The 24319-nt window shown below is 26.3% G+C and overlaps 1 protein-coding gene and 2 long non-coding RNA genes across 4 annotated transcripts; 1 reads left to right on the top strand and 2 right to left on the bottom strand.

Moving 5' to 3' along the window:
* Positions 1-772: 772 nt before the first annotated feature.
* On the top strand, positions 773-8552 carry LOC101509794 (uncharacterized). The gene is made up of 9 exons (XM_073365466.1): positions 773-778; positions 4734-4788; positions 5167-5230; positions 5359-5404; positions 5507-5608; positions 5806-5874; positions 6316-6490; positions 7541-7840; positions 7967-8552. The coding sequence occupies exons 1-9, from the start codon at positions 773-775 to the stop codon at positions 8506-8508; spliced, it is 1359 nt and encodes a 452-aa protein (XP_073221567.1). The 3' UTR covers positions 8509-8552.
* A 2328-nt stretch (positions 8553-10880) lies between these two features.
* On the bottom strand, positions 10881-16876 carry LOC101500064 (uncharacterized). Of its 2 annotated transcripts, none has more exons than XR_012161893.1 (4): positions 16234-16876; positions 14827-14883; positions 12766-12867; positions 10881-12229 (listed from the first exon to the last, which is right to left on the bottom strand). It is a non-coding gene; the product is annotated as an uncharacterized lncRNA (long non-coding RNA). The 2 variants fall into 2 exon arrangements; XR_189443.4 differs by having other exon boundaries at positions 16250-16861.
* LOC140919277 (uncharacterized) lies at positions 14931-16227 on the bottom strand. Its single transcript, XR_012161894.1, has 2 exons — positions 15314-16227; positions 14931-15183 (listed from the first exon to the last, which is right to left on the bottom strand). It is a non-coding gene; the product is annotated as an uncharacterized lncRNA (long non-coding RNA).
* Positions 16877-24319: the final 7443 nt, after the last annotated feature.

Below are 24319 nucleotides of genomic sequence, written 5' to 3'. Positions count from 1 at the left end.
TGAGTAAAAGTAATACTCAGTGTGAGATAAAGAAAATATTTATTATCGCTTTTAAAGTGCAAGGTAACATAATTGTTTTCTTAGTAATACATTTAACTATTTATTGCAAATAAAAAAGTCTTAAATAATGTAATAAATAATTAAAAATATTATAAGAAAACTAATATTTTAATAAAAAGTAATAAAATTTATTGGTTTTATTGGTATGTACAAATAAATTTTTTAAATGAATGCTAAAAAACGTATAACTAAATACAAAAGTATTTTTTTTTAATTATTATTATAAAAATACTTCCTCCATACTTTTTTTTATATATATTTGTCGATATTAAGAAAAAAAATTTATCTTTTTATTTATTATTTTCAAAATTTAACGTAATACTAGTTATTGTTTTGCCAAAAACAATCTCTAACAATTTATTGAAGATTGATAATATATTAAATGAAATAATAAATAACTAAAAATATTATAGGAAAAGACAAATAATTTTATCAATATTAACAAAATCTATTGATGTTCTTATATTTGTATATAACTTTAAAATGAAAATTAAAAAGGAAAGAGAGGAGGGTATATCTACCATCACCACTAATATATAGTGAAAAATATTAAATTATAAGGATATATGTAGTATTAATTAGATCAAATAATTAAAAATATAATTAATATCACCTTTAAAATTAAAAGTGTCAATTATTTAAAAATATTTTTACAAATAGATTAATTATTATAGAAAAAAAAGTCATTATTTTATTGAATTTTAAAGAAAGAATGCCGGTGATTTTCTGGTTTAATTATTATATGCCGGTGCAATACAATTCATTTGCAAACTCTTTTAAACTATGTTTTGCTCATGAGTTCAATGACCTTTTATATTTTTAGTGTAAATCTTTTTATATTGGCAAAAACATATAATTTGTTTATTGTATAATTATTTTATAATAACAGTTACAATATGTAGTGAGATAACAATCAAGTTACAATATAAAAAAACATTCTTATTATTTGTTTAAAATTGATTTACACTATCAATTTTCTTTTTTCTCTTTGCTTATTGAGATTAAATTTTTTCCAATCTCAATTATAAAAAAATATATATGAATATTTTTATTAAATATAAGTAAAATTTAACCGATTACTTGACTATTTTTTTAGAATATGTGAAGGTTACGTAGTAGTTTTGTCGTATGCATGATGACAGCAACAAACTCATTATATTCAAGCCAAATTCAGGTAACGTTTTATATGTAACCTATTTTGAATTTAAAAAAATTTGATCATAATTTCGAGAAGCGTTTTTGAACTTATATATATAAAATGTTGTTGAAATATAAAATTTAACACAAATAAAATACCATAATTATTTTTAATATCTCATTTTAAATATCAAAAATCATTTTTATTAATTCTATTGAGATGAAATTTCACATTAAAATGTAGTATAATTCTTTTGACTAAACAACATAAATTTCATTATGACTCAAAAAGTTGATGAAATTATACATATAATTTATTTTATGATTTTACTTTTATCTTATAACTATTTTTATTTCATTTTAGTTTTCTTCTAAATTAATTCCGTTAATAAAATTAGTCATTTCAAACGAATTTTTATTATTTATATAAAATTTTATTGGTTGAAAAGAGGTATGTTCTCCCATTATTTAAACTATTAAACTTGGTAAAATCTGTACTCTCTCCTTTGCTTCATACTTGAAATGAGATTTTTTGTGCCTAATGGTTGATAGTTTCTTGTTTATGTAGCAAGCTGATCTGCCTACTTCACATGGGTATGTATGCCTTCATCAACAAACTTTAGAGTTTTTTTTTTTTAATGATTCCTACTTTTGTGAGTGATATAAAAAAAATTTATTTTTTTATCTTTACACCAAATCCCTCTTTTTTTAATGATTCATATTGTGACTAATATTTAAAATTATGTATATATCATTTTTATTTTACTATATCATACTTGTATTCTGGGTAAAGTTGAGGATGAGGCTTTGGGAAATTAGGAGATTGAAGAGAAGGGAGATTTTTTTTAGGCAAAGGGATAAAAGATTTTATTAATGAGTAATGAAGTATCAAATCTTAAGAATAGATTCTCATATTTGTTGAATTTTTACATAATAATATACATAAAAAATTATTTATTTTTATGACAAATATTATATAAGTGGGGCCGAGGTAAAATTTATTAAATAATACTAAGATAGATATCTATTTTTTTTTTACAAAGCAAATAAATATATAAAATATTTTTTCTTTAAAAGTTGGCTAAGTTAATTCGAGTTTCTTTTTTTTCAAAAACAAAGATTGATCCAATTAAGTTGATTGAGAATCCATATATACAATTGGCCTAAATCACTTATTGAATCATAGATGTATGAGATTCATCGAAAATTAATTGAATTTGATCGATTTACTAGTCGAATGAATCAATGATTCATTGAATTTTTCAGTAATTTTTTTTTCTTAGTTTTTTATTTATACTTTTTTATTTATAAATTTTAGGCAAGTTTTCTTCATTCTTATATTTTGAATCTTAATGTAAATTAATTCTCATAATCAAGTGTAATTTAAGTTTCTTATTGATTTATGCATTAATTTTACAATGTGATATATATATATATATGTGTGTGTGTGTTATACATAGAATTTGTAATACATATCTATAAAAAAAATGAAAATGTAATATATAGAGATATGCTAAGTTTTATCTTTATACATATATACCAGGGTCAGGGTCTGAAGTAAGAAAATTAAATGAGTTTGAAGAAGAAAAAACGAGAAGTAAGAGAACTTATATTGGTTTAGAAGAAAAAAAGGAAAGTGAGGAACTGAAAGGGAAGAAAAATTCAGGCAACACTAATTATGATGAAAATGATGATGAACCACGTTTTCCAATAAAGAAAATCGGAAATATATACAAACAATGTCATCACCAAATCACCTCGTCAACTCAGGTTTTTGCTTCTCATTTTTTTCCTTATTTGGGTGAAAATTTTCTTTGAAAAATGTAATTAATAACAGCTTTTTAGCATACTTATTTGTTGAAATTTATAATACTATTTATTTTTGACAAATTATCTATTCAAATTTATATGAATGCTATTAAATTTATGTGGGATGAGTATAACTTATGGGATGTATTTAATTAGTATTTGAAATGATTTTAAAATATACTTTTTTTTATGAAAAAGTCTTGTGTCATTCTATCATAATTTTAATATAATTAAAATAAGTCATGTGGTATTTAATTATAATTATTTAGATTTTTAAACAAAGTATAAAAATTTAATGAAACTCAATTGAAACTTTTTACGATCTACTAAAAGTCTTTGTTTTATAAAAAAGTTATTTATATAAATTTTTAAATTTTAATGAATTGTTTTGTAAAATAAATTTTGTTAGACTTTTTAATGTTTTTATGGTGGAAACAATTATTTTATCATATGAGATTTCTATAAATTTTATTTTTATTATACATTGTTGTCTCGCTTTCCATCGTCATTTCGCATATCTTTATTCTTATCTCTCTTCTCCCACCATTTTTGTAATATCTAATTTATCTCTTTTCTCATTTTTTTATTCAGTTAGTTATCTAATGCATTTATATATCTCTTCTCCCTTCTTCTAGTGCTCTCTTTCTTTGTAATTATTATTTTTATATAATTTAATATAATATTAAAAATACTGATAATCAGATGCGAATCTTCTCGTCGGGCTACGACATTCTCTAAATTTTTTAATTTTTGTTATAAATAATAACGATAGATTAATAAAATAACATTAATATATTATTAAAATATATTTAAATATTTCTGATGGTTGAGAAACTGATATCACCTCTTTTCCTTTATTTTGATTATATTTATCATATTTTTACTATTTTTTATTTAAATAATTTTTCTATAAGAATATAATGAAAACAAATAATCTTCTTATCTTTACCTCAATGTAAAAGATTATTCAATTGTTCTTAAATAACAAGTCGTTAATCATATTAAAAATTATGCAATTGAACAGATGAAATATAATAAATTAATTCAACAAACCTTATATATGGATAAAAAAAATCATGAAGTGAATATATTTTAGTTGAATTATTGTGTGATGTTCTAAAAAATTTGTGAATTGTATGACGCATTAAAATTGTGTGACTTGTAAAAATTGTAAAACCTGCGAGAATTGAAATTCTAACCTTTTCAAATTGTTTACGTACTAATCACGTGAAACTCTAAAAAAAATTATATCACTTTTATGAGTTTCAACTGTAATAGTTTAGTTAACATTTGTCGTTCTCCGACTCATTCGATATTTTTTTTTTCAAGATCCGCTACTGCTCTTAATCAACTCTTTGTATACAAGATATGGGCATCTACCACCAATCTTTTTGCCAACTAAATCATTTTGAACTAATATGCTATTTTGTAATTTAGAAGACAAATTGCTAAATCTCTACTATATCAAAGGAGAAAATGGTGATTTGCTCTTATCATGCTTCAATTATATCCATATCGTTCTTTCCCACAAATATTAGTTAAATTTTTTTTTCCTTAACTATTTAACAATTGTGAAGAAATATATATGAGCTCAAATAAGATTGTTATTATTAAGCTGAAAAATTAGTGTACTACGGTTACACTCTTCTCATGACAAGCTTGGAGTCTCATATCTTATTTAACATTGATAAGATTTGTTTATTGACATTCTCTTCCATATCCTAAAGCTTACACATGATGGACAAAACTACACTGAGAGTGGGAGTTCTTCACAGTCAAATGGTAAGTGTGAATATTCATTCTAGACACATAAAATTGATTTTTGAAATGTTTGTTTGTTTTCGAGTATAATTGATTTTTTCTGTAAAATTAATTTTAACCTAAAATTAAAATTTATAACTCAATTATATATCAACTCAACATTTTTATATGAATATTCAAATATAAATCATTTTAGTTACCTTCAATTCACATTTAATTTTAATTACTTTTACAAAATAATAATTCATTCAAAATCAATTTGTATCACCAATCAAACACACAATTACCTCACATAAATTGTAGATTTTTCACGTTTACATTTCTTTTGACAATATTATTGGTGACGAATCAATGTAGTGATCACTAATGTAGATAAGTTATATCTTTTGTATCATGCAGTATCATCTCTTTATGTTCTGCCCGAAAAGCACATACTTGAATCTGTCCTTGATGTCCTACAAAGGTGAAAGCTATATCAATATATATGATTACTTAATTCTCTTTAAATTTTATTGTTTTCAACATTGAATGAAATATTATAATATTTTTTACAAAAATATAATTATAGTAATTGGTAATTTAAACATGTAGGAATGATCCGGAAGAGTTCTTTGCTAAGCCAGTTATTAATCCTAATGTAAGTTGTTGCCTTTGTTATTTCTTGTTATTTGATTATTTATTAAATTTTGCTAATGTTAGAATAATTTTTTAAATGTAAATGATTTTGTTTTTGGGACAGGGGGTAGAGGATTATGACAGGATTGCCAAGACACCGTTGGATTTTGGAACAATAAGGGCCAAAATCAATAAGGAACTTTACATAAGCGTGGAAGATTTTAAGGTTAATTAATTATCATATTTGCAATTCCATTAATTTTCTATCTTAATATATAGTATTGTTCATTAGCATATTTATTGAGACCTTTCTTCTAATTAATATGCATGCATGTATCATTTATGTCTCACACTAATGTCGTTAATATTGATTTGTAAAACACTTTCATCAACTGAATCTTCATCTCTTTCAATGATGTGTAGTTTGATGTGTATCTACTGTGCTTCAATGCTTTGAGTGTTCATCACCCATACTCAAGACCTTACCAAGTGGTATGACCAAATAAATATAGAATGTGGATTTTGACTCCTCTAAAGTAAAACATAATAAACATAAATAAATCAATTATTGATATTCTACTTATACGTGATTGGTTATGTAAGTGCATTTAATATCAATCGTTAATTTGTTTATAATTTGTTGATACTATTCACTTTATTCTCTAAAGTGAAAATTTTAATTTAGATGAGTCGAATTCATAACTTACTAAAAAATTTAATTTATATACATTGTCAATGTAAATATTTTTCGATGGTAGATAAATCATAATCATACGATCATTAAAAATGTTTGACTTTAACCATAATTATTTCGAAAGTCATACATATGAGTGATTATGATTTATCGATGACAATATAAAATGTTCTACAATGATATATATGAAAATTAATTAATCTCTATTACACTATTTTGTTCAACATAAATATTTTTAGGCCGAAGCTATACAAAATCTTGCAATAAGGGTTTTTGAAGATGTAAGTGTTGCTGGGCTTCAACGTTTTAATTTGGAATCTTTGGCCACAGAGACACCATTATCATCCCCAAGTAGAATACCTCAAGTTGGACAACCTAAAAGCATAGGGCATGCAAGGTTTCGTCACATAAGTCCTGGTAATTAATTAAGAACTTTATTCTTCACTTAATTAAACTTCATATATAATTATGGATGATTTATTTTGTATATATTATTGGTCTAAAAGTTTTTACACACTTAATCATCTATAGACATTAAATTATTAAAAATATTTGACTTTAATTATAAATACTTTAAAAATAACACATACAAGTAGATGTAATTGGCCTAAATGTGTAAAACTTTTTATACTAACACTATGAAAATTAATTTCTATAGTTATATCTATATAGCATTCATCATGTGACAAATAATACTTCTCATGGTTAAATGTGAATTTTTAAACATAAAAAATTTAAAAATTCATATTAATCAATCATTTGATAAGAAATTCTACATTTTTATAAGGAATTTATTTAACATGTCCTAATCATTGTTGTAAAAAATCATTCAAAAAATATAGAAGAGTTCATTTAAAATTAAAGATAAAAAATAAAAGTGAAAAATTTTAAGAGATTAAAAATTGACGAAATTTTTTATAAAAATTAAAAACAAAGTAATAAAATTGTATAAGAACTAAAAAGTTATTTAACCTTATAATTAATCGGAGGATTAATGGTACCAATTCCTTGTTGATAACAATTTGTTATTTTTGAACTATATCTGAAATAATTTAAAAGCAAAATATAGGCAGCAGTCTGTATGTATGTATAGGAGGATATAGCAGGCCAGAACAGAAAATGATGATTACGTTCAATTTAATTGCAATTTTGGTTTATTTTTTATACTTATTTTTAGAATTTATTTCCACATTTTAAAATCTTTCAATTTTGACATTCCATTTAAATTTCTGAACGTAAAAATAATAATATCACATGTTTTAATTTCTAAAACCACATACTACTATAATTCTTTTATTCACAATGCTTGAACTCAATGTATACAAGGAAACTAAGGTCTTAGAGAAGTCAAAATCAGAGATCAATTTCATTTTTTTAGTCTTTAAATTTCATCTGTAGTTAAACTTTTTCTAGGAGTGATATATGTTTAAATCACCTAATTGTGTTTTTCCATCCAATTACTTGATACAGAAAACAGTATTGAAAGTCCAACAACAAACATCATTCCAAATATCTCACAACCATGGATCACTCCTCAAGCTGTAGTTGCACCATCTTTAGCAGAGGCAGCCACAACACTTGAAAATGAAAAAAGTTTGATGATTGGTTTCAAAGGTTCATTGCCGCCGGACATCTGTTACAATGTTTCCGGCACTCAACCTAATCATCAGACTCTAGGAAGTAATCTTCCTAGACAAGAAAACACTATTGCTCGTGTTACTTCTCTTTCAAGCTATCTTCACAAAAGAGAAAGTAACGCGAATGGTAATATTCAAAATCCTAATAACCTATCTGAAACCATAAACACTTGGAAGACTCCCTCCAGGTGTAATATGGTTTCGTCAAATGCCAACGTGTCTTCTGAATCCGAAAATCGGGTAGTGCAATTAGGCGGTAGTGTTAGACAGAACAACACATGTACTATGATACCACAATTTGTGGACAAACATGTTGCTTCAAGTTCAAAAGATGGTGTTGGTGCAAGTTCAAGCCATATGAGAGTTTTTTCTTCACAAGATGAAAATTTTGCAACAAGGGCTAATAATCCAAACATTTCTTTGTATGGTTTAAACAGTGTTAGTGAAAGAACAAACTCAAAATCAAATGTTGATGGTTACTTTCAAGGATTGGTAATTCCATCAACAATATTTCACTTCAACCAAAGTAATGAACAAAGTTTATATCAAGCCAAACAGAACCTTAGTGGTTTTCCTATAAATGGTTATAGTGACATGGCAGTGAAGGTTGGTCAGGTGAGTCCAATGGGACCATTTCCTATGCTACAACAGTTCATGTCATCATCATCAGGTTTTGCTTCTCAAGTGTTTCCTTCAAGCTCAAGCAACAATGTAATGAGAGGAAATATGAAAGGGAAAGAAATAGATCAAGATGGTGATGATGAAGAGGAGCTAAACTTGGATCTTAAACTCTAGGTTTGCTTTTCATTTATGCATTGGTTTTTTATTGAATAATGAAAAAATTTGAAAGACTATTGGATTTTGTTACTTTAAACTTTTAGTTTACAATTTTGAATATTAAAGTACTCTTTTATTTGCTTATCCTTTTAGTTAATAGACCTAGTAACATAAATAAGTACTTAAAAATCATTGAAATTTTTACGATGCTTAATATTACTCTTTAGAAATAATAGTTTACGACCTCTTCATCTTATATAGGAGCTGCGGAAAGTTTTTTCCTTTCCAACTCCTTTTGGTTACACTGACTTGCAAGCCCATGCATCTTGATCGTGTGGACTCTATAGGCCCATGTTTTAAGCCCAAGTTACTATCAGCTAGCTACCTTCAAGCAGCAATGAAATGATAAAATGACAAAAGGGCATAGTGCAGCAAAAAGACAAATTAAGCATGATTTGGAATATACGTTGAACATACAAAGTGGGCAATATTCCATGATTCTTAAGAGACTTAGACACCATGTCTCAACTAAAAACCTTAAGACGTTAGGTTTATGAGTCATTCTCCTTATATATTCAATATAGCCTCCATTCTTAGTCAATGTGGGACTAACCACTCATAATTGAATTATAAGATAACCAAGCAACTGAGTATTTGTTGTTTTATTCCACCTACTACTACTACTAATTGTTAATTAAAACAGAGCTTTTTCCCCTGATTATTTTAGTTTAGTTTCCAGAATAAAAGTTGGCGAGTTTTAATTGGTGGATAATCTTAGGAACAAGAACCAATTAAAAGAATCATGCATGTGTTTGAGAGGTTTGATTGCACACCAGACAGAAAGTCTACTACTAGTGAATTCCACCTCAGCATCAATGGAGATTAAATCAGAAGCTATCAACCTTATATGAATCAACATCATTATTTTTCCTGTCTCAAATGAATCAATCCCTTTAAAATACACCTGCCTTATTTTTCTTTTCTTCCCTGGATGAACTATATATTAAAAGTACAAGTTAAAACTCATATATATAGTCGTGAATTTTCGAACTTTGATTTCGAAATAAAATATTTAATTTAACGATATCAATATTTGTTTATTGAATTAGATCTTACAGACAAATAGATTTATTTTATCTGAGTTATGTACACTTATAAAGATCACATTCTATTTTATTTTATCATAAAATTTATTTAAAGCTATTCTATCATGAGCTAATAGCATCCAAATCACTTCTATGCCCTTTATAATAATGTTTTTGAGACTACTTGTTTGGTAGAATGGAGTAATAATATTGTACTCCTTACAACCTTAAATAAAATAAAATAAAAATGAATGTATTAATTAGTTAAAATTTGTAACTTTGTTTAACTCAAATTAAAGTACATGCATTTAATAATGGTGGTCCTAATGAATGCATCTGATAGTTGTAATGTCTTGAACCTATTTGCATTGGTGAAAGTACATACCCAAATAGTACTAGTAGTATCTAATAAAAATGTTGAATGAAATATATTAACTAGAAAAAGAAGCACCCTCCAAATTTATAATTAGTAATGTATGACGGCACATTAACATGGAGTGGACCACATTGTACTGCACTTGGACTAAGAGTCGTGTCACCATCCTCCAAGTTACTTTGAGGAAAACGAGAACTAGGGCCATGTTAGATTCACACACAGTAACATATCTTCAAAAATTTAGATATGCAGATATTAAAACTATATGAAATAGTCAGGAAGAAAACATGTGAATCCAAGAAAACAACCTCTTTCTTCTTCTTGAAATTAACAAAAATATATATATATATATTCTGACTATATACAATCATGCAACCACAGTAACTGTGCTCCTTGTGACAGAATGGTGTCACTATTCTCCATCTATCTTATATTAACACTCTCACTTTCAAAAACATATATATTTTTTAAATAAGAAAATAACTGATGACTGACAAGACATGTAATAATATTATTAAATTAAATCATTAATAGTTAAATAATATATTATATATAAATGAACTTAATCATATTTTAAAGTTGAATGATATATCGTCTAATTGATTTAGTATTTTTTTCTAATAATATGGTGATTTATTCATAATATTAGAGCTAATGGAGAATAGAAATAGTTGAAGAATGAGTCTAGATAGGTAGAACTAGAGAAGTTAGATTGAGACCATAGCATATATATAGAGTGTAATTTTGTGAACTAACAGTTATGAATCCTTAACTAACATAACAGGGGACATGATAGCAGGAAAGTGTGAAAGGCACATGCTGCAGTGTCCTCCACAATGAGCTTTTCTTTAAGGCTTAAGCTATTTTGTTTAATTTATTGCTTACTTTTCTGTCCTTGTTCCATATGGTGTTAGCCCTATACAATGCAAAACCACATTCAATTTCAGCTTTCTCAGATGAATCTTACTGATTGCAAAAGCATCATTTCTGTCACCATTCCACCACACACCCAACTCACTTTTCTTGAATAACCATGCATCTACACGCATTAAATCATCTCCACCGTTTATTTCAAATCATTTTAAACAATTTTTATTATTCATTTCAAATAATATGGTTCAAATTCAAAATTGTATAGTCAACACGCATACATCATAGAATGCATGTAAACATGTGAATATATACAATAATGCATGTATTTATCAACTTTAGAAAACCAATTTATATGGTGACAAAGAGTGCGTTCTATTTATGAACACATTTTTATTTAATATCTCAATCCTAAATCAGTGTCCAATTTTTTACATTGATTTTATTTTATTTTAAATTTTTTTATTCTTTTAAAAAATCAAGATATAATTTATAATAGTTTTTTTTTGCTGTACATATAAAAACTCAAAAATATGTATTAAATGAATTTTATTTTTATTTATCGAACAAAAATTTAGATTAATATAAATTTATTATTTTTAATACATTTAAAATTAAAAAATTCAAAGTTCAGTAAGCAAGAAATACCTTTTATAGCTGTGGGACAGGAGGAGCTTCACACATAAATATGATACAAAAGTTGTACTTGCCATTTGTGTATTACTTAATTAATTAATTTAACATTAAAAGTGATGAAATTTTGACAGCAAATGATTTTGCAAAGGTATTTTAACACGTGCCTTAGAACTAGACCAACTTGAAGGATTAGTGGTCCTGAATTAGAATGATGTCAACATTGAACAACATAAATTTTAAAAAAAAAATGGCAGATTGTAATTCTAATAAATAGACAAAAATGAAGAGATCTATGACAACTTTATATAATTTAATACCCATTTATCGAAATATAATATTGTGTATAAATAAATAGGTAAAAGGTGATAGATCGAGTTCCATTGTACTTTCATTTTGAAATCCTCCAGTGCACACATGCAAACATATACTCCATATAATATTTTATATCATGCATACGAAATAAACACTATTAAACAATTATAGTAATCAACTCTATGGCTTCATATGTACACTTTGGAAATTGGTTTTGTTAGTTACGCTCAAAAAATTATATAAAAATATATCATATTTTTATTCATGTGTTGAATGGTTTGATTGAAAGAGAATAAGAAAGTAGCAGCTGTATGGTGCAGGAAATATATATGGAGGGAATGATAAAGGTTACGAATGTTAAACAAAAAGTGTAGAACTTTATAGCTCAAAGTTACAACCTCTATAGCTTATTGCTACACGAAAAGGCAGAGTTTCCTGTTCCAATTGCGTAATTCAGCCACTGCAAAATTGTTCACATTTCAGAAGATGGTGAGATCGATTATGTAAAATGAGGAATAAAGGTAGTCTTTTTATGTCACAAAAACATTTCTACAATGGCGATTTTTTTTCTTAAGTTTCCTTTTCTTTTATAATTTAAAATACTCTACTTTATAAATTTGTGGCCTTTTAACTTGTCTCAACATGTACATACCACCACGTGAACAACTCGTTTCTTTCTTTCAAAAGGATGTGATTATGTATTGATTTACTTTTTTATTGGATATTAATTGAAAATATAATAAAAATAAAAATAAATTATATAATATTAATAAAATATATAATTAATACAATAGATGTGTTAGAAACAACCTAATTCGCACTTTCTTGATATTCTATTTAAAGTGTTGATTTTTGTTTTTTAGACTAAATTTCTTGACTCTACACATTGAAGATTGTGACATACTCTAACACCTTCATATTTGAACCAATATTCTATGTTGGATATAAGCTTCCAATAATCATACAAGAACAAACTATTTGCATTTATTAGCATACCTTCATGTTTGTTTCCATCGGCCATCATATCATCATGTTTACTCAACCTTTCAATTATCTCCAGAAAAAGAAACTATGCTTCAAACCGTAGAATCGTCTCACCTACATATCGAACCATACATTCCATATTATGATCCACCACCATCGCATCTACAAACTACAGAAGTTACATATTATGGTATATCACCACCACATATACATACTCATGCATAAACGCCGACACTATATTATGTTACTTCAATGTCTGAAATACAAACCCTTGATTACTCGATAGAACACATGATTTCCTATAATTTGTTTGAGACTTTTTGCACAACTCTTAAGCCGCCTTATGTTGTTTTTGATTCAATGTATAACCCCAAGACTCAAAATTACATAGAGACGAGTGAGAGTAACTCTAATCCACACACAAATTGTCAAGTATTTGAGTTGCATAGACCACCAATAATTAGAACGACAATGAATAATATAATCAAAAGAAGAATGCACCAAAAAATTTCAAGTCGTTCAAAGAGCTATATACTCACCAACATTGTGTGTGATTAAAGGCATTTAGGTGGATATCGTTGATTAAAATTTGTAGTTTTTTTTTTTGATGTATTTTTACATTAAATGTATTTTGTTAGGTTTAATTAATATAATTTAATGTTTTTGTTTCTTATTTTTATTATATTTAATGTATTATTTTATTAAATTTTCAATTAGTTGAAAAAAATAAATATATGGTTGCATCCCGATGAAGCAACCTCTTGAAGGAAAAAAAAAATGACTTTTTACGTAGTCACATTTTCAAGTTGTAACTTGCTGAAAGTCCAAATAAATAAGATAGTTTAATATATAAGTTCAAAGTAGGTTATTTTAATTTTTTTTTATAAAAATAGGATATTATAGGAAACATATCTTCACAACGAAACTCCTACACGTGAGTGTTTAATTATAATTTATCATTTTATAAATTTTCAACGATACATTTTAATAAATATTTAATTTTAATTTAATGTATTTTAAAAATTATCAAATAACTTTGACTAATAATTCTATATTATTATATCGTTTATTAATTTATTTTTAATTATTTCAAAAAATAATCAATCGATTTAAATAGATAAATCCATCAAATAAGAACTATACAAATTTAAAGTCACTGAAATGATAAATATGTAAAGAAGTTTACAACAGCAGATTAATAACATAAAATAATAAAATCATACAAATATAACAAAATTATAGTATTTAAAATACTCATCTCTCTAGATTTATTACATTATTGATATTAAATTTATTGATTGATTTACACTTTATTAAAACAACTATGTTAATTTAAATTAAAAGAACATCACACCAAAATGAAATCACGAAGAACAATAATATATATATATATATATATATATATATATATAACTTTTCGATAAAAAAGTAGAAAAAAATTATTAAGATAATTGATTCGGAACCAATTTTTTTTATCTAAGACACCCTGTCCGATGGAAAAAGCAGAAGAAGAAAAAAGAAAAAGAAAATTGGAGTGGCTATGTTTTGTGAACTAATATCTTTATTTCATTTTAAGAACACTAATATATTTTGTAAAGTCCACGAGTAGTCAATAGAGAGTTGCTTTAATAGGCATCAATCTATAACAAATGTTATTGAACTAGCATAAAAAAATCACATTTGTTATATATATTACATATGATGGCTTACAATAAAATAAGTTTTCTTACTTTTTTATTATATGAAAAATTAAATGAAATCAATCACTTTTTTTTTATGGGAAACACTTTTCTTAATATATTTTTGAAATGAGTAAATTTTGCTTATATTAAGGAACTCAGGTGGCACGCATGTATATGTAATAATTTCGATGGAAGTGCTTGACAAAAAGATGATATATAGTATACACCGACCAAAATAAAAATTAACTATTAGTGAAATTGGAAATATTTTATCCTGAAATAATTTATATTCTAATTTATTATTAATTTGATTAAATAATAGAATTTGAAATCATTATGTATATTTGGAGGTAGGAATTGTTGGAGAAGAATATAGGGATAGTAGTATTACCCAATGTTTATAAGTATGGTTTGTTGATAATATTACACGTTGGTGAAAAATGGGTACCTGATGAAAATGACAGTGTTGTAAATTGGAATGAGAAGCGAAGAAAATAAAAGAAAAGCGTGCAACAATATTTATTTATCTTCCCAAAGTCTGTTTTTATTCGCTGTTTTGGAATAAAGTAACCGACACATTGCATGCACAACACAACACAACACACCACAATCAATATGCTTGCTTCATTCAATCTCAATTCCTAACATATACTCCTCCACTACTATTTTCATTCTATTAGCTTCATAAATTACACACTCAACATCACATGGATTCCTCACTCTTTGATCGCATGTGGGGTGACTCCACCTATAAAAATCCCAAATTTTATGGGAATGCAATCAAATTACAAACATATTCAATAATAGTCAATATTATGATAGGATCAATGATGAATCAATCAAATGCATACATTGAGACAATGAAAAAACAAAATTACCACATATATATAAGCTCTACTAGTAGTTTCCTGGAGGAGACAAAAGATTAAATTAAATTCATTACACAACAATTCTCCTTGCAATCCATTAGGTCCATATAATCAAATTTAACATGGAGCTATATGAAATTGATAATAATTCACTTAAATGGAGGCATGTTAACAAAAAAATCCATATATGAATCTAATTAAGAAATTATAAATAGAAAATAGAAAAAGGGAGCTCCCTTCAGTCCAAGCAAAGAGAAGAAAAGGAAGAAATTCACCTCCTGCATCATTCACACATTCACAATAGCTTTTATATATGAATCATTATCTATTGTGTTTGAATGAATGAGTCAGCAGGTAATTCAAACCCCTTACTCTTCCATGAGTGGACTGAAGGAAGCTCTCTTCATCTATTCATATTCATATTCATATTAATAATTATACTCTTCAATATTAATTAATCCAATTAACTCAAGATTCATTTAATTGAAAGAGAACTTCCTCCAATAAAATTTAAAGAATTATAATATTTCTAGATCTAAACAAAATCAAAATGAAACAATACTCATATATAATTGCAAAACATTCATTAGACCAATTATATGTAAATGGACTTCAAAAGACCGAAAGAAAAAAACATTAAAAAACAAACCCTAGTTAACCCTAAGTCTCAAAAACTACCAAAAGAATTACAAAAATTTGAGATCAAACATTTTGAGATTTTCTAACTAACATCTCCCTTTACCAAAAGGAGGAATAGTATGCCCTTGATTATCCATGCACCATTCAAGAACAATATCAAATATATGAACATGATTATGCAAAATAACAATCATAATTTAGATAAATTAAAAAGTCAACTATGTGTTACAATATTCCAAAGTTCAAAATAACAATCTTTTAAATCAAAATTAACTATAAATTAAACTTACTTAATTAGAGATTTACCATATTCTCATAAAGTGAAAGATCCCATCATGAATCCAAATTAAGCTTCAACAAAAGGATGATACTACTGAAAGAATGAGAACCACAATAGTAAAGACAAAAAGGGTATAAATAAATAGAAATGAACTAAAAAGAGAAAATGAGTAAGTTAATTAAATCAAATAATAAACATAGTGCAAATTAAATAAACAAGATGATAAAAGAAGAAAGCAAAGGAAATGAAAGGAGAAAGAAGAAAAAATGAGTGAAGAGAGAGGTGTCACTGTCTTCAATAGAGTCATAGAAAGGAAAGGAATTGAAGATCTAATAAATAAGCACACAAATCTGGCAAAAGCACTATTTTCCAAAAGAAATGAAAACAAAGGTAAGCAAAGATAAACTTTTTCTTTTCCAAGTTAGGGAATTTTGATGACTTTTGCAAATTCATAACAAAATATAAGAGAAACAAAAACTCTAGTTGTATTTCTTTATTTTTTACTACTTCCTTGTAACAAAAAAAATAAAAAATAAAAAATGAAAACCCTTATCTCATCTTTAATATGAAAATTGAAAGAGACACATACTAAACTCACACACAATACAATTCCTATATAGTGTGAAGAAAGAGAGAAGATAGTGGGATGAAAGGTGGGGTTATTATTTTCCACTTTAACTCATATTTTCTGAGTGGCAGTAATAGTCACTTCATTCACTCAACTATAGTACAGTACTATTTTCTATTACACTCTACTATGACTACTCACTATCTAATTTTCTTTAACATTTTTTATTTTATAGATTTTTCATCTTCAAAATGGTAATGATTGTCAAATGAAAATTAGATAAATTTATGCCAAAAATATTATATATATTTTTTGGTGAGGAAAGAACAAATTTTAACTAAATTGTAATTAATGTTAATCAACTTAACTACTTATAACCAATATTTATAACAATATGCAATAGAGCGTAAATTGAAAATGTTGATTAATATTTTTAACTTTCGAAAAATAATACAATCCAAAAATTATATAATAGCTAGTTAGGGAAAATTATAATAAAAGATTATCAGTTATAATCACATTAATTACCCATAAAAAATATTAAAAAATGTGATAGTAATTAAACTGTATAACTCATCAACATCTTTGATGTATTTTTAGACACGCTTCTATATAAAATATAACTACAAAGAGGATTAAAAGGCTTAACTATTATATAGTTGTCAATAAAAAAAAAACTTTCATGTGGTAGAAGTAGATAGAGAATGAAAAAAAGTATAACTACTGTATAATAAAAGTATATAACAAAAAATAATGATTTACACAGTCAAAATAAAATATTACACAGTATAATAATATATATATAAATATATATATATATATATATATATATATATATATATATATATATATACTTATTTATGTCACTCAAATATGGTCTCGGAGTAGAAAATCATGTGAGAAAATACTTTTAGAAAGTTTAGTGGTCACACTTCTTGTGATGGAAAAAATGTTCTCCAATATTTGTTTTTAAACTTTTTATAATAATTTTTTAGCTATCAATTAATAAATGAAAATATCGTTAAACTGGATACTATCTTTAAGTTCGAATTTCAAACTTTACAGTTGTATATGAGTTCCATTATTATTTTATTTAGGAAAAAGAAATCAAAAATTAAAATTTTTAACTTAAAAAAATTGTGATTGAATAAATGAATTAATATTGATTAAAAATGTAAAATATTATATGATAGATTGAATTTTATTCTTATAAGTGAACCGTTCATACTATTATTTTTTTGTACATCTAATGTTGTGTGCTTAATAATTAATGTGATATTGATCAGTTATATATGAAGGGGATAAAATTTCATTATTTATGATTATATATTTTACTATTTCTAATAATGGTGTACTTATTATTATTATTTATTTTTATAAATATAATGATATGTAGTGACTCATATATACTATGAGAAATTTAACTTATCCAACTGGAATTTCTCTTCTTATTTATATTTGGAATTTTGAGATATTATTTGTTTAGGAATATATAATAAGAATTAGATCATACTATATTCTCATTTTTCTTATTGTCTAATCTTATACTAAGTACAAAGTGACACCGGTTATAATTGTTAGTTTTATATCGAAACTTTACTAAGAATTACAAGTGAGTTTGCACAAAAATAAAAGATGAATGTTTATGTCATAAATTTTACATGTAAAATATGAATGTTTACATGTAAGATATGAATATTTACTTCTAAAAGTGATTCATTTAATCTTAATCTCACATTTTGTTTATGTTTAAATATTGAAGATAACTTTTATTGGTAAGTTGAGTCACTAAATTATTTTCTTCAAACTCATATATTTTATTTTACATGTTTTTTTTGTACAAATTTAAATGACCATATAAATAAATTTTTTCTTATGGTTAGTTAAATGAAATATGTACATATAATTGGGTTTTATTTGTTAAAAATAAATTGTGTTATTATTTATTTATATGTAGGATATTGTCTTTGTTAAATGCATATCGTAATGCAAAATGTAAATCAAGTATTTAAAATACCTATTATACAGTTTTATTTAGATGAATTTTTAAATAAAAAATAGTGATTGTTAATTATTGAGTAAAATGAATTGGAAAGATTGAAATATATATTATTATAAATCTGAAATTTACAAATGATATTAAATTTAGTATTGACAAGACTAGTTGAATTATCTCAAATCTATTATGATGCAAAAATAGTTAAAATTATTCGAACATATTTTGAATAGCAAGTAGCTTTTTGAGCAAATTAGTATACAATTTTAACTTATTTACGCCGTCTTAAGTATAATTGTCTCTATAGGAGAGAAATAAATATGTTTTTATATTTTTTTTCTTTCACCATTGTTTTGTACCATTAGATTTTTACTGTAAGATTTTTAATGAGTCAATTTTTCACTCAGAGAATATTGTACTATTTTTCCTCTTCTAGATATTTTTCCATTAAGTTTTTTTATTTGAAATATTTGATGGCGGGGGCATATAAGCTAAGGAACAAAGTAATAAGGCGATTAGTGGTTCAATTCTCTCTCTCTCAATATAATATTAATAATATTATTATAACATTGGTTGTTTAAAAAAAACAACATTTTAGTATCTAGCACGATATTTTAAAATATCTAGCATTATATGAAATCTTCTTTAAATTATATTTTATAATCATACATTTAAATATATTAAAAATGATATTAATTAGTATGTTTAAATTACATAAAATATTTTAAAAAAATTATAATTTTAACATGTAATAAAAAAATTACGTAATACAAGTAATAAAAATTATTTTTGTTAGATCTATCTGGTATGCCAAAAAAACTTTTTCAATTTCATGTACTGAAATATTTTTAACTATATAATCTTTTTAAAAAGTCTTGATTTGATCTGTATAAAAAAATCTGATTTGTTTTGAACTTGTCTTAGACTAAATAATTTGAATTATTTAAATTATTTTGTAGGTTTTTTAGTCTTATCCGAGACCCACCAATTTAAATAATTTGAATTTTGTTATTGTAAAATATATTGTATATAATTCTTCTCAAGCCCAATATTGTAAAGAAGGGTTGAGCCCATTAACGAGACGAAACCCAAGCCCGTCCATATCTCTACATATCTTTGTCCCCTTAACAACACCCTAGCATGTGAACCAAAAACATGAAAAAAACAACATCCTAGCATTTGAAAAATGAAAATGTACCTCTCTTTGTGACTCTTACACTGGTCTCTCTCTTTCTGTGACTCTAACATATTGTCTAGTTGTTTGCAGCTTTATGTTTTATTATTCAAAAAAATAATGTACATTTAGCACACACAAAATATTGATACTCAAAAAAATGGGCATTGTTGGTCTCTTGTGACTTGTGAGTCATAGAGTTTTTTTTAATAAGCAAATAAATGCCCCCAATTTAGAGGGGTGATGATCCTCCTTTTTTTTTTTTTTTTTTATCTTTTTCATTTTTTCTATCATTAAAATTTTACAAATATAAATATAATAATGTTAAATAAATTATTATTTTAATATATTTTAAAACATTTTAAAAATTATAGTAATAGAGAGAGAAAATTAAGAGGATTCTACCTAGTTGTAGAGTTTAATTAAGTATGTGAATTTTTTTTGGTTGTATTTTGTCGAAAATTAAAATACAACCAAAAATACAACTCACTGCAAATGTCATCATATAATCAAAAGTAGATTTTAGAGAATCAAGATCACCTACCATATTTGCATCTGTGTAGCCATCCAACACAAGTTCACCACTTCCATAGCATAAACACACTTTGGATGTGCCTCTGAGGTATCTAAGAATCCACTTCACTGCTTGTTAATGATCTCTACTAAGATTAGAAAAAAACCGATTGACAACTCGAACTTCATGAACAATATATGGCCTAGTGCATACCATATCGTACATTAAATTATCAATTGCGGATGCATAAGGTAACTTCTTCATCTCTTCTTTGTGTTTCTTACTTGTAGAACATTGATCAAAATACAATTTGAAATGAGTAGCAAGTGAAGTGCTAACAAGTTTGCAATTGCTCATGTTAAATCTCTCAAACACATTCTTAATGTAATTGTGTTGAGACAACCACAATTTATCATTCTTCTTGTCATGAGTAATTCTCATGCCCATAATTTGCTTTGTAAGACCCAAGTCTTTCATTGCAAAAGACTTGTTCAAATATTTCTTTAGAGATTGAATCTTCATAGTGTCATGACCAACAACCAACATATTATCCATATATAGCAAGAGAATAATATAATCACCATTAGGGAATTTTTTGACAAACACGAAATGGTCAGAAGTAGTTTTACCGTACTCATGTTTCTCCATGAAAGAATCAAATTTCTTGGATCATTTTCGACGTACTTGCTTGAGCCAATAGAAGCTTTTCTTCAATTTACACACAAGTTACTCCTTATGTTTGTCTTCGAAGCTATCTGGTTGCTCCATATAGATCTTCCTCCGATTCACCATGAAGGAATGTAGTTTTTACATCAAGTTGTTCAATTTATAGGTTCAAACTAGTTGTTAACCCAAACACAACTCGGATAAAGGACATCTTCACCACAAGTGAAAAGAATTTCTTCAAAGTAAATACCTTTTCTCTGATTAAAACCTTTCATAACCAATTTTGCTTTGAATTTTGGTTGAGAACTATTCTCTTATGTCTTTATCTTGTATACCCATTTGTTATTGAGTGTTTTTCTACTCTTAGGTAACTTTATCAACTCCAATGTGTGATTCTCATGCAAGGAATCCATATTTTCTTGCATGGTCTTCAGCCAATTTTCGTTATCAACATTTGTTATATCCTCTTGGTAGTACGTTGGTTCACCACTAACAGTGATCATCGCATACTCATGTGGAAAGTATCTTTGAAAAGGTTGGTGTGCTCTAGTAAATATTCTCAACTCAAACTCAACTGGAACCTACTCATCATGGTGAGGGACACGATCATTAGTTACATTCTCATCATTTACCTGTATATTTCTCATACTAACAAAAGTTTATGCAGAGGGCTTTAGCGCAACATCAATATAACTTTTGGAATTTGGTTTCAGATTATCAGCTTTATCACAATTTTCAATAGTTCGGTATTCAAAAAATAAAACATCTCGACTTCTGATAATTTTCTTGTCAACCGAATCCCACACTCTATAACCAAATTTGTCACCGCCATAAGAGAAGAACAAATATTGCTTGGATTTACTATCAAGCTTAAACTTAGACCTATCATATCTTGGAAACACTCTCAAATGAAGATAAAGGACAAATTTATCTGTCCACACTATATTTGGAACATCACCATGAAGTGAAATAGATGGAAAAAGATTGATCAAATCCATTACAGTTTGTATTGCTTCACCCCAAAAGGATTTCGATAATTTTACATGAGAGAACATACATCTGATTTTGCCATTAATCGTACGATTCATTCTCTCTGTAACACCAATATGTTGAGGTGTATTTGGAACTGTTTTCTCAAGTCTGATTCCATGTCCTCTGCAATACTCTTCAAACGAACCTCTGTATTCACCACTATTATTTGATCGAGCACATTTCAATTTCCTTCCATTTTTTCTTTCAACACTTGCATGAAAATGTTTGAATACTCCAAGTACATAGTCTTTAGATTTCAAAGGAAAAGCTTGCACTTTTTTAGAGTGGTTGTCAATAAACGTAACAAAATATGATGCACCACTAAGAGATTTTTCTATCCATCATGTAAACATCGATATGAACTAAATCAAGAATATTTTGCTTCCAATGAGGACCAATATTATAAAAAAGAAACTCTATTGTTTTCCAGCAAAACAATGAGTGCAAATTTTTAAAGATATACCTTTCATAGGAAGAAAACTTTTCTTCGCAATTTTGTTGAATCCTTTCTCCCTCAAGTGACCAAAACGCATATGACATAAATCAGAATAATCATAATCAATTGCATCCAATTCTTCCTTGCACAGCTTTGTAGGCATTCTATAGAGAGAAGTATAATTTTGTTCCTTTGCAACCACTAGAGATCATTTGGAAGTGTCTAGATTGACTTATCCCTTGTGACTCTGTAACTAATACTTCTGACTTAGAGGAAGGAGCAATCAAACCATGTCCATTTCTTCGAGTTTCTTCATTCAACATGTTCTTTTTAACTATTGATATTTTCAATTTTCCACTTGAAGCTGAATTGGTCAGTGTCACAACAAGGACTTCTCAATTATTAGACAAGAAACTCAACAATAACGCCGCTTGCAACTCATAATTTAATTTAATATTTGTCGTTCGTTGTCAACTAATTCACCGTATTCTAAAAAATTACTTGTATGCTCTACCATTGAATATCCATCTTTGTATTTCATATTCACTAGCTTCTGAATCAAGAATGTTTTATTTTGCATATTTTTTTGTTCATACAACTCTTTTAATTTTTCCCGCATCTTGTTAGCATGTGGATATACACTCAGATTCAACCACTATCTGATCAAGGCCACTGCCTTTCTATTCATCTTCTTCCAGTCATCGTCAAATTTATCTTTGAGTTTAGCAGTATCACTCTAATAGAATTATACAAATCTTTATTGTATAACATGTCTTTCATGAGATTTTTTCAAAGTGTGTAATTAAAAGAGTTGAACTTAATCATATTCAAACCTTTATTTTCCTCTTTCATTTAAATGCATAAACCAAACCATCTGAGCTCTATATTCTACTTTGTTGAGAAAACCAGAGTTAACTATCTCAATAATATGAAATATTTTTCCCAACCTGCACAGATAAATGACGGAACAAAAAATACAATTCTCGATAGCAACAACAATTGACAAAAAATTAAATACGAGACAGGTACGTTTTTTAACGTTGAAAACTTCCCTCAAAATGAGAAAATAAAAATCACGGATTCAATCTAGTAAAACCTTTCATTATAATAATTAATAGGTACACCAGTCTTCCTAGTAACACTAGGGAACATCAATCAACAATAATCATCGCCAAAAAGGCGGAAACCGAATAAATAACAAACAATCTTCCACTAAAGTGAGTATTTTAAACTAACTCTTAGAAAAGGTAAAAAATACTAGCAATATATATTAAGAGAATAAACTCAGTAGTATAAATGACATTAAAAATTATAGATCAAATAGATGATGTTTGCTATAAATCCATTATCATCGAAACCAAACTTTTTTCTTCGTCTCTATGTTTTCTTTTTTCTCTTAGTTGCATCCTAGTTTCTTTTTATTCCTAACTACAATCTTCTTTTTCTTTTTCTTAATAATAACAATAATAAAATTGATGAATTTCACTTAAAGAGTAAACTCACCCAAAATACGTATCTCGTTAACAATAAAACAAGTGAAGAAAAAACCACATTCACTCGAGTAGGACACATGTAAAAATGAGGTCCACTCATTTTAGAAGCATGTGTGTGGTTTTAAAATTTCAAAATTTTTTATTTTATTTTATTTTCAAAACAATCAATATTATACTAATTTTTGAAATAATCATATTGAAATTTGTAACTTTTATT

Source organism: Cicer arietinum, chromosome 2, assembly GCF_000331145.2.
Source record: "Cicer arietinum cultivar CDC Frontier isolate Library 1 chromosome 2, Cicar.CDCFrontier_v2.0, whole genome shotgun sequence".
Classification (NCBI taxonomy): Eukaryota; Viridiplantae; Streptophyta; class Magnoliopsida; order Fabales; family Fabaceae; genus Cicer; species Cicer arietinum.
The sequence above is the reverse complement of the archived record's forward strand: the minus strand, read 5'-3'. Positions and strand labels throughout refer to the sequence as shown.